The following is an 11,980-nucleotide window of genomic DNA, read 5'->3' on the forward strand; positions in this document are numbered from 1 at the left end:
TTAATCAGAAGTGTACTCATGACTGCTATTTACTGAACTGTTTTCCCCTCTTTTTTTTTTTTTTTTTCAATTTAAAAGATGTGATCAAGTTCATTATTGAAATACACAGTTCCTGCTTCAAATCTCACCAAAGTTGATGGCAGGTCGCAGATGTCAGGTCAGACCTCTGAGCTTTTTTTAAAACATTTTTCCTTCAAAGCATTTTGAGCCACAGAGCAGTTTTAACTTTGGCATGCTGTACAGAATAACCTTCAGAGAGTCTATTTCAAAATTCCCATGTTAAGGAGCTGCTCAGTGACAGCAATCCTTTGGTGTGATCAAAAAGAAAAGGAGAACACGAAGAAATTCAAAGATAAGCTAGAAAAGACACCACAGCAAGAGGTCAAAGATATTTAAGGATTCCTTTTGAGAAGCAAAGTGACATCTAAAGGGGTGAAGGTAAAAGAAGACATAGAAAAAGTAGGTCAACATTGAATGTAAAAGAGATATGAAGAGGCTCCTATTGTGATATCAAAGTGCTTTTGTAAATCAGAGTAATGTGAGTAGTCAGTCAGAAAGAATGATACCATGGAAGTCACAATGGTTTTTATCAGCCTGTAACTTACTACACTCACCAAGGTATACAAATGAAAATATTAAAAAAAATGTACTTCCTGTTTTCACAGCCCTTTAAATATTTTTGGATGAAGTGTAACAGCTGTGGTTAATGGCTCTGAAGCTCTGTTTCCATAGAACAGCGGTAAAGTATACATCCTTCCCAGGTGGAGAGAGATTAATTCGGTTGCCTGCTCATTCATTTTTAACTGTTCTGATGAGATAGCTGAAGAAATTTCTACTCGTGGTGACGATTTTGGAAAGTTAGCATTTGCTGATTAAATCAAATTATTTCACAAAGCCTGTCCCATGGCCGCTAGGGTCTGATGCAAAAAATACACAATTCGGGCATCAGGAAAGATGGAGAAAGAGCAGCCCAGGCAACAAATTTGCTGGCAGATGCATCTTTTAAAGTACATGCCTGCTACCCACGATCCGCAGCACAAACGCCATCATCAACTGAATGGAGGCAGCTTCAGCACAGGCTTCTTCTGAAGCCATCCTAATGGCCAGAGAAACATTTCCTCGACAGCCTTTGGGGCACCTCTCCACCCTGGAAGCCATCCCGTCCCAGTGGGCTGGAAGGAGCTGCGGAGCAATGAGTGTTACACCCTGTCCTTCTCGGGAAGGGCCGGGAGGCTGAGCCCGTGGTTGGGAGCGCTGCCAGGAGCAGGAGAGCAGCAACGGGCCACGCCGGGCCGAGCCGGCAGGGCCTGGGGCAGGAGGGAGAAGCACGGCGGCGTCTTGGCCAAGGCAGAAGTCAGTGACTTCATTTTCTTAAAACCCTTAAAATCCAGGTGACAGTTTGCGATCGAGCAGCCAGATAAAACAGCACCGATGGGGAGGGGACCCCCGACGGCTTCTCCACCGGAGGAGGAGGGGAAGGGCGCGGCAGGGGCGAGCCGTAGGAGGGGCAGAGCCGGAGCCCTTCCCCCGCAGGCGGCGGGGACGCGTTACAGACCGGCCGGAGGGCGGCGGGATCCGGCGGGGCGGGGAGAGCCCGAGCCCGCCTTGCGCCCCGGCCCGCCCCGCCTGTGCTCTCTCCACCCCGGCCAGCAGCCTCCCCCGCCGCGGCCGTGCAGCCCTCCCCGGCCTTGCCTCCCCTCAACCCGCCGCCGCCATGTCGGGCCCGCCCGGCCGCGCCGGGCTGCTGCTGCTGCTGCTGCTGCCGCCGCTGCTGGGGCTGCCCGGGCTGGTGCCGGCGCGGCCGCCTGACGGCGGCGGCCGGCCCCGCTACGAGCCCACCTGGAGCTCGCTGGACGCCCGGCCGCTGCCCGCCTGGTTTGACGGGGCGAAGTTTGGCGTCTTCATCCACTGGGGCGTGTTCTCGGTGCCCAGCTTCGGCAGCGAGTGGTTCTGGTGAGCAACCTGCCGTGGCCCCCGCCCCGCCGGCCGCAGCGGCCTGGCTGGGCCTGCCCGGCCCGGCCCGGCGCGGCCCCCGGGCCTCCCCGGCGGCGGCGGCGCCCTGTGGGGCAGCTGCGGGGATCGCACTGAGGTAGCTGCTGCGGGTGGGTCGTACCTGCGGGTTTGCTCGGAGAGCAGCGCTTTGGGCAGGCGGGGTTTGGTGTTGTGCCCCCCCTCCCCCCAGACGATGGTTAGGTTTAAAGCCCCTCTGCAGACTGACCCTGGAGCTGAGGTGTGTGGGAAGAGGTTTATTTCCACCTGAGGCCGGCCAGTGAGACCACGGACTCTGGTGCCGTTTACAAAGAAGGCAGAGTTTGATGCGCTTCTGGTATGCCTGACCATCTGTCTGCCCAGCCCTGGAAGTCTTGAGTGCCTTGGCTAACGTTCACCAAACTAAGCAGAGAGCCGTAGAGCTTTCCACAGTGTTGGTGAAAGAGGCGGTTGGCTGAGTGGCAGAGGAAGACACCTCAAGGGCCACCATAAAGGGATGGGTGAAGAGGCTCTCCCCAGGCTCTGTGGGGATGGGCATTGGGGCTCTCCCAGCCTCCAGAGGAGCCTCACACAGCTCTTTCCGGAGCACTGGCTGTGTGGACCGCAGGAATCTGTCGCTCCCTCCATCGCTGCCCTTGCTTGGCAAACTGCCTGCAGTTTTCTTCTGCACGTTTTGTGCTGTTGATGGTTTTCTTCTTTTTCATTATTTTTATTAAGGAGTACTTTCCACTTAAAAGAGCCTAAAGCTCTGATCCTTCAAATAATGTCAGTTCAAAGGCTGAATAGAACCTTAGGTTTGTGAGCATTCACTGTTTCAGGCCCTTTGGCTGTAAGCATTTTTTTGCTGTTTTCTTTCCATGCTCTACCAAATACTTCCCGTATGATGTCAGATGAGTCATATATCATTTACAATACGAAGATAACAGCAGCTGTGTGGCAGAGCTATGGTAAACCTTAAATAGAATACTTGTGAAACAAACCACTGTTTTCCGACAGTATTTGGTCTGTTCAGAGTTACGTTCAAGGGTTTCAGCAATTTTTTAATGTGGATTCTGTTTGCTAGTACGTTACTAATAATTTACTTACAGTGCTTTACTGGTCATTTGTGATCTTTGCCCATGATGAGAGTGAGAGACCACCCTCAGACCACACAGCAGAGCTCCGGGCCTTCCCGTGGACTAGACCAGCTGGAATAGTGACAATACTGGTCGCTGTCGTAAGGATAGAAACTGTCCCTTTGTGTGCTAGGTGGGATGCAGAAAGATATCATCAGCTTATTTGTCCTTCTAGTTCCTACATCTCTGTGTGCTGGTAGGCAGATGTGTGCCTGCAAGTTAGAGCCTGTGACAGAGGCGCATTTGTAAGTGTGTGGGGGTCTTGCAGAGGCAGATGGTTGTTGGAGGACATGCCTTCTAGTAGGGTGCCTTTGCTTCAGAGCCTCGCGTCCTGCTCTGGGACCGTGAGCGTCCTCTCACACATCAGGTCACTCGGCTGCATTTGGCACGGAGGACTCTGGACCGGCAGAGAGGTAAAGCTGCTGGCCCGCATGTTTGTGAGGTGCAGGAGTTGCAGTGTGGGGGGTAGAGCAGAGATACCTGGTGGCTGATGTGTGAGACTTGAGGAGGGCGAGTCATGTTGGTCCAGAAAAAGTGCATTCCTTGTGCCACCTGAGCTGCTTATGTGGACTGTCTACCTGTGCTCTCTAGTATGGTTTTGGGATTCGGGTGCTAAACAAGACTGCCATTTTTCCATTCTCAATGTGTAGCTGCTTTGTTTCATTCCTCCAAATGAAATCCTGGGACCTTTCCAAAGTGGAGTGCTTGAAAGATGTAGAGCATGGGCAAAGAGGACAGAGAAAAGGAAATCTTTGATAATTAATACTGTTCTGAAGCAGTTTTGTCTTATGAACTGGAGGTGCATGACACTGGCAATGTGCGCCTCAGTGTGAACTCAAATAGGAGCTGATGATTTCAGTTCTCTTTTTATCTAAAAATACACCAGCAGTCATGTTTTGCTCTTTATTTTGTAGGTGGTACTGGCAGAAGGAAAAGAGAGCACCGTATGTGAAATTTATGGAGGCAAATTACCCACCTGGGTTCAGTTATGAAGATTTTGGGCCACTGTTCACAGCAGAATTCTTTGATCCAAACCAGTGGGCAGATATTCTGAAGGCTTCTGGTGCAAAATATGTTGTCTTAACTTCAAAACATCATGAAGGTAAGTGGAAGGTTTGTGAATGTTAGTAATTGTTGCATTTCTGTCAACAGAAGAAAAATCCAGGTGGCTTTCCTGCCTGAGAGAGAGGGAGAGCCAGGCAAGCTTACCTGCCCCAACCCAGCCAAAGAGGAGACAAACCACCCAAGAAATGTGCGTGCGTTTTCCTGACTCTTACACAAAAGCTGTGGCCGTGAAGCTTGCGTAGGCAGAAAAACAGATTGTTCTTTTGCCGTAGGCAAGATGGCCTGAAGGGGTGGGGGCAGCTGAATCTCCTGCAGTAGCCACAGTTTATGTTTTATTGTTGCGCAATGTATTGCTCAAGAACCACAAAAGTGAATTCTGCGCTGTTTAACACAGGAAGAGGTGCTGCTGTGCACATGCAGTTAACGAGCTCTGTAGGTTTCTCCAAGGAATTTAGGAGTGTGTTCCAGGAGTCAACTTCAGGGTTAGAAACCTACACAGAGCACAGCTCTTCCTGGTGCAGTGCATAGAAGCCAAAACCTTGAACCAGGCCTGTAACTTTGCAGGCATGATTGATTTTTTTGTTTGTTTGTTTTTGGTTTTTTTTTGGCATTGTGATTGTAAGGTGCTTTGCAGAGGAAAGTAAAGAAAAAGAAAGTGGTTGGAAGGAAATATGGTTGCAAAGAAAGTATAAAATACTAAGATGCAATATGACAGTACATCTAGCGAATGTTGTTGGTCTTTGGGGAGATGTGGGTTCAAGACTGACAACTTGCAGCTTGTGAATTTTAATCTCAGCTCTGACACACATAAAATCTTGAAGACGTCTGTGGTGTACTTCCCAGGGACTTCAGAAGAACCATGATTCATATAGTCTGTCCTGTAGCCTTGGGCATGAATTTTTAGCTTGTTTGTCTAGTCGATACAATTACACGTATCCTGTTCACAAAAATATTTCAAGATTTATTAGGCAATGAGTATAAAGCTGCTTGAAGGTGAGTGGAGCTCCTCTGGCGGTGGCCTAAGTCTGCAGTGCAGCAGCACTTGTGAGCGCTTGTGCTGGGTTGCTGGATGTCTGAACGTTAAATCCCTCCTGAGATTTAACGCTGGTATTTTAAAAGCTGTTTTGGGAGTTTTTGCGCTCTGCTTGTATACGTGTACCAAGTAGTTGACTGAGCTGTTATAAATGTCAGGAGAAGTGAAAAGTGAACATTTGCATAAGGTGTAAACAGACGGGAGGAGAACAGTCTTTGAATGCAAATAACGGCTTGTGCGTTCCGCCACTGAGAAAGCAGTTTGTCTTCCAGTTGTTGAAAGCGTATTCACAGTGCACATTTGATATGTTCAGCGAAAATGTAGGTGCCTCAGAAGTTGCTGTATTTTTGGTTAATTTAATTGGGACATATGAATAGAGTGAATAATTAAGGAGACAGAATAATTATCCTAAGCAGTACAGAACTGGAAAACATAAATGCGTAAGTGCATGTATAAAAAAAGTACATAAATACATCTGGAGCGGTGGTCTTTTGTTATGACTGCTACCATTGTGCCTGAACAGCTTATAGACGTACTTTGTACTATGATAACAATATTATTACATAAATGATCTTTATTATTTTATATTTATTTTTTGCAACACACTTGCAAACTACTTTCCAGAAAGAGGAACTATAACTTCCCCTCTTCTGCTTCCCTTTCTTCTCCTTTGGTTTTTCTGTTTTCAGGCTTTACTTTGTGGGGGTCCAAATATTCTTGGAACTGGAACGCTGTTGATGTGGGACCGAAACGGGATCTGGTGGCTGAACTAGCTACATCTGTTAGAAACAGGACTGACTTGCGTTTTGGGTTATATCATTCCCTGTTTGAATGGTTTAATCCTCTCTTCCTTGAGGACGCCACCAATGTCTTTAAGACAAGAAAGTTTCCAACCAGTAAATCATTACCAGAACTCTATGAAATTGTGACCAAGTACCAACCAGAAATAATTTGGTCTGATGGGAATGGAAATGCACCAGATACTTACTGGAACAGCACTGGTTTCTTGGCTTGGCTGTATAATGACAGGTACGTAATGCTGCTGGTTTAGCTCCTTATCTGAAATTCTGCTCTGTGTCTAGTTTGTCTCTTTCTCTGTATATTTTGTGGAACCTGTTAACTCTACTTACGAGGACTTAACTAAATATCAGTTTTCCTGAAATACAGAATCCATGTCTTCCTTAGAACTATCAAAGCTTGCTTCAGAAAAAGACTGTTTCATATTTTTTAACCACATTTGCAAATTACTCAGTTAAGATGGTATCGGCTATTCTACCTGATCATATTGTTCCCTAAGTATTGCCTACTGCGCAGACACACAGGACAGCAGGGCGTTGTTGTCATCGCAGGCTGAACATCTGGCAGTGGATGTGAAGTGCAGGCTGCTTTCTGGCAGACCTGTGAAAGTCTGGAGCATGTTTCCTTAAGAAATGCCCATCTGGACCTTTTATTCACAAAGAATAAGATTCCTGAAATTGCTCTTAATCTGATCGTAATAAATGAATAGTACTGAAGTCATCCTAAATGTTAGTTTCTGGGAGGGGTGTGCGTGGGAAGGGATTACACTGGCTGTGACTGCGTTTTATAGAATAAAAACCAAAAAATGTCTCTGTGTCCAGTCCAGTCCGGGACACAGTTGTGACCAATGACCGCTGGGGAGTTGGCAGCATCTGTACCCATGGCGGCTTCTACACTTGCAGTGACCGGTATAACCCCGGCCACCTCCTGCCTCACAAGTGGGAGAACTGTATGACTATCGACAAGAGGTCATGGGGGTACAGGAGGAACGCGCAGCTTGACGATTACCTCACAATCGAGGACTTGGTGAAGGTACGGTGGGATAAAGGAGTTGCCTGCAACTTCTGATTCTCCCTCCTGACTATTATGTTATGCTACATAACATTTCAATTATGTATCTATTTTTATAAAAATATTAATTGAATAATGAATTGATGAAATAAGAAATCATTTTGTTCACTTGCAGCCCAACACTGGCAGGATGGAATATCCATGTACTACTTGGTTTTTCTCTTTGTCATTCCCAGAAAATTAATATCTAGTAAAAATTCAGTCAGTTTCTTAGAAGCTGTGATTAACTGGCCAAGGACTGATCTGCGTAGTGGGGTAATTCCTTTTTCCACTAAGGTTTTGTGGTAACAGCACCCCTAAGTTGATGAGAAGCAAATGGAGTTTCACAGTTCCTGTTCAGGAACTCCTGATTGAAGGCTAAGTCTTTCCCCCATTCTCGGTACAAACAGTTTGTAACTCTTAATAGCCTTTTTTTACCTTGTAGCAAGAGAGTCTCCTTTCATCCCACTTGATGTAAAGAAAAAAAAACCCCAGCACGCTTCCTACAGACATACAGATAAACACTAGCTGATGCACACAGCTGGTGTTAATAGAACATGGATTCCCTCTGCTAGTCTAAGATATTAAAACCAGTTTTGAAGCTTAGGAAGACTGAAAGGAAGACTGGTTGATCTTTCAGGTAAATGCATTTAATAGCAAAATTCAGCTAGTGAGGGGAAGATTTGTTTGTTATTGTTGCTTAATCCAGACCTGTTCCTAGCACTGTCCTTGCAAAAGATAATTTCAAATTGGAGTAACCTCTCTTCAGAGGCAGAAGTTTAAAATAGCTTGTCTCTAGCTGTGTGTTCCTCACACTTGTGCATCTCAGTCCATGATCTCTGGAGGGCAGTGTGGATGTGAACACAAATATTTATGGACTGCAGAAGTCTTCCTCGTGTTTTACAGATGTCTCTGTAAAATAGGGAGAGCATCAAACAGAGGAAGGAGGAAGTTGCTTCTCAGCTTCAGTAAAAAGGAAGTGGCATCTATTAGCCCTGTTCTCCTCTCGTGCAGAGAAATCGTCTCCTACCTGTTCAATTGGTAAAACCCTCATGAAATTCCTGCAGAAGTTAAAATGTTAAAAAGTTGTAGGATCTGATTCTAAGGTAGATTCAGTCAGACATATTGGTGCAAAAATGTGTCTTTGGCTGTTTTCTGCCATAAAGATGGACAGCAGAGCTTTGTTTTATGGGAGCTGAAATTTGTCTGTTGACTGTTGGGATGACCCCAAAGCCTAAACACGCAGCGGTAACGTAACTCGTTCAGTTCATCATTCGGAAGCCGTACGGCAGAGTTTAGAAAGTACTTCAAATGTATGATTTCATTAGCTGTAACCATATGCTCTGTGTATGTGTTTAATAACATTTCAGCAACTTGTAGAAACAGTGTCTTGTGGAGGAAATCTCTTGATGAATATCGGGCCCACTCACGACGGTCGCATCGCTGTTGTGTTTGAGGAACGCCTGAGGCAGATGGGTGCCTGGCTGAAAGTCAACGGAGACGCCATCTATGGAACGAAACCATGGAGAGCACAGAACGACACGATCACACCAGGAGTGTGGTAAGGCTACTGAATCAAAACATAGGCTGCCTAAAGCAGCAGCAGTGGAGGTGAAACTCTGGAATTCTTAATGACTTGGTGCCACAGAAATCACCAGCGTCGTTTGTACGCCGTGAAGAACTTAACCCTTCTGTCAGTTTAAGTAACTGCACATAAAAGTGTGTGTAAAACTGTAGGTAGATGATGGGTGTCAGAGACCATAGTTTTGGGATGATGTGGAGGCCGAAGGGAAGGTTGCAAGCATTTCCTTAGTGATCTTGTGCTTCTTAGTGTAGCTGGCAAGAGAAAGTATAAAAAAAAAACCAACCCAAAATTCCAGAAATATAAAACTGCTGTGAAGTGTTTCTCTGTACAAAGGAGTCCTTGGTGTCACTGTTTATAGAGAAAGAGGGGAGAGAAAGAAAACTAGAAATCAGTTCATCATATTCTGCATGTCTTTTTAAGGTACAAATGCATGGGAAGGTAACAGCAATTGTTTGGCCACTAAATTCAGGCAGTCTCTGGACTCTCCTCCGTCTTTGTGCCTCAGAGCTGCTGTAACGCCTCAACGATCCATCAGGGTTTTGGTCTTGACCCTCTTCTCTGCCTCAGTGGGCCTTTTTACTCCCGTTGCCAGTAAAATTTGGCTGGGTGGCTTTAGCCTTGAAATGCTGAGCTGTTGACTGTTTAGTAAAACCACTTCCAAGAGCAAAAAAAACCTGTAACTAAATGAAGGAAGGAGGAAGGAATGTTTCAAGCGTATGCGACAGGATTTCCAAGGACATCCTGTAGATGATGTCTGCTGAAATTAATTTTTAAAAAACTAGCTATGCAAGGTGGAAGCTTTATTGTCACATACTCTTATTAGTGCAGTGTCTGTGTGTTTATGTATAGATGTGAATTACCATATTTTTCTGAATATAACACACAGTTCTCTGTTAATGATTTCTGCTGCCCTGCAAGTACCTCCTTCCTGTATGTCTGAGCAGCAGAGAGTTTTTATGTGCTTGCTAAAGTTACTACAGATGTTTACCCCCAAATTCAGCTCTTTAATAGTCTCTATTATCTCTAGTTTGTTGGAACATATTTGCAAGGAGCGGTAGTTTATTAAAGGGTATCGATTGTCTGAAAAGATCGTTATGTGTGGGAAAGGGTAATTAATGCTGTCTTTTCAAATCCATTTTTCCAGTCTGAAAGCACTCGATGTATCACTTCAGGACATTTACAAGAAAAAACTGACATGCATTTCTGTTCCCGACCAGGTACACTTTCAGCCCTAAAGAAGGCAAAGTCAATGCCATCTTCCTTAACTGGCCAGTCTCTGGGACTCTGGAACTTGGTGAGCCACAGGCAAAGCTTGGAGAAACACAGGTAAAAGACAACACCCCCCCACTCCCCTTTAGAACAGCGAGGCTTTTAGCACACAGGGCAAGAAATGAATGTACTCTGAAGAAAAACTCCTCTAGGATTTGTCATGTTCCATCATGTTTATTTTAGTTTCTGGCATCTTTGGGAATACATTGCTCTTAGGACAGAGTAGCTGGAAGAGACCCAGTGAAATGTTTGGTTTTGTTCTGGGACCTCCTTGTCATGGTGCTCCCAGTGGGATGTTTCTTCTCGAACAAAGTCAGACTGAATTGTCACTGGGATATGTTTTAGCTTGCAAACTAAGGATCATAAACGGAGGCCAAGTAGCAGGGACAAACGCTGTGCTGCCCCTCCTGCTTTCTGGGTAGACTCTTAGCACCGCCTTTCTTTATAAATAAATAGCCATCTTCATGGCCTTGGCGCTACTGTAATTGCTGTGATGGTGCAGTAGTTTCAAGTCAAAGCCTGGCACAAAGGGAAAGCACACAGAGGGTTTTGTGGCCCAGGGAGGCTACAAAGAGTAAGTCAGTGCGACCCTGGGTGTGAGTCTCGCAGCAAGCGGTGGCCAGAAGTTGGGGACACCGATGCCGCGCCTGCGCTAGCAAGCAGCGTGACCCGATGGGAGTGGAGCTGTAGAGCAGAACCAGCTGGTCCTCCGGGCTTGCTGCCAGCGCTGAGTGGTTAAGGTGGGGAATCCCTTTGGCTCAGCTCTGGTCTGGTCTCATGCACTGGATGTCCACTAGCTGCTGAAATGCATTAAGGGTGTTTCTGAACTGCCTCTTCTCGTCGAGTTCCATATGAAAATAATTTAATTAGCGTAAGACAGCTCTGTGATAAGGAAAAAGAGTAATTTCGGAAGTGATGTAGATGCATCTTGAATTTTGGAGAGGCATCTAGACTGTACGTGCGCAAGAGCATAATGTTCCTCAGCGGCCCAGGCTGTTCTTCAGCTGCTCCTCTATTTTCAGCATTTCACCAGCTTGCGTAAGAGTCTCACCATAAAACCTATTTGTGTGTTTTTAGTGGAGGGGTTCTTCAGGTCAGCTTTGTTTGGGATGCCTGGCTGCACTCTGTACGAAACAGTGATGCTTATTCGACTACACGTTCCACCGCGGGAAGGAGGCATTTTGGCAATAGGTGATACAAAGCTGTGCACTGTGGCACCTCAATCCCTGCCTAGACCCAAATCCCGTCCCATATACTTCTGAAAAGTGTTTACAGCCCTAAGTACTTCTCAAGACCCAACATCACTAGCTTTATTGCTAACATATCTACTTTGCAAGTATTTTTCTATTGCCTTTAATCATCATCATTCGTTTGCTTGGAAAGTGGCATTTAAGGATAATTGCATAGTATGACAGCTACGGATCAACATTTCTTTTGTCAATATTGCAATTACATGCACTTTGAAAAGGCACCGTTTTAATTATAGTGTGTGTTTTTGTCTCAGGTGAAGCTGCTTGGCTACAAGGAACTGTTGAAATGGGTTGCACTGGGAGAAAAGGGAATCGTTATAGTGCTACCTCAGTTAACTCTGAAGCAACTGCCGTGTCAGTGGGGCTGGACTTTACAACTGACTGACATAAACTGAGCCATCCACTGCTGGATCCTTGGCTAGTGGGGACTGCTGATCTTTTGCCCAGTTTCTCATCACCAGTTTCCAGCTCTTGCTTGGCTGAGAAACATAAATACTTTCACTTTTTGTATGAAAGGTGGGCTGTTATTAAGGGATGGGATGGAATAAACCTCACTTGAAATCTAGCTAGCACTGGAGAGGGGAATCTCTGCATAAAATTTTTCTTTGACTTTTGTGTGAAAAACAGGGCCTCTACCTTGACCTCTGCACTTTTTTTAGCCAGCTTCTTGCCAAGTTGCGTGAAGAACAGGGTGGGGGAAAACAGGCCCTGGACTGCGAAAGCCATGAGAAAGCCAGTGACTGCATGCACCTATGGCACTTGCATACCTTCTGTAATGCCAGAAATCAAACTTCTACAAAACTGTACAGTAAAAACTGTCACTTTT

At 45.8% G+C, this 11,980-nt stretch overlaps 1 protein-coding gene across 1 annotated transcript; it reads left to right on the plus strand.

Moving 5' to 3' along the window:
• Nucleotides 1–1,714: 1,714 nt before the first annotated feature.
• FUCA2 (alpha-L-fucosidase 2) lies at nt 1,715–11,591 on the plus strand. The gene is made up of 7 exons (XM_086482400.1): nt 1,715–1,953; nt 4,019–4,206; nt 5,892–6,231; nt 6,822–7,032; nt 8,421–8,611; nt 9,853–9,961; nt 11,409–11,591. Exons 1-7 carry the CDS (start codon nt 1,715–1,717, stop codon nt 11,547–11,549), a joined length of 1,419 nt encoding a protein of 472 aa, XP_086338526.1. The 3' UTR covers nt 11,550–11,591.
• The last annotated feature ends 389 nt before the right edge of the window (nt 11,592–11,980 follow it).

This window comes from Leptosomus discolor, chromosome 2 (genome assembly GCF_034619465.1).
Source record: "Leptosomus discolor isolate bLepDis1 chromosome 2, bLepDis1.hap2, whole genome shotgun sequence".
In the NCBI taxonomy this organism is placed as follows: Eukaryota; Metazoa; Chordata; class Aves; order Leptosomiformes; family Leptosomidae; genus Leptosomus; species Leptosomus discolor.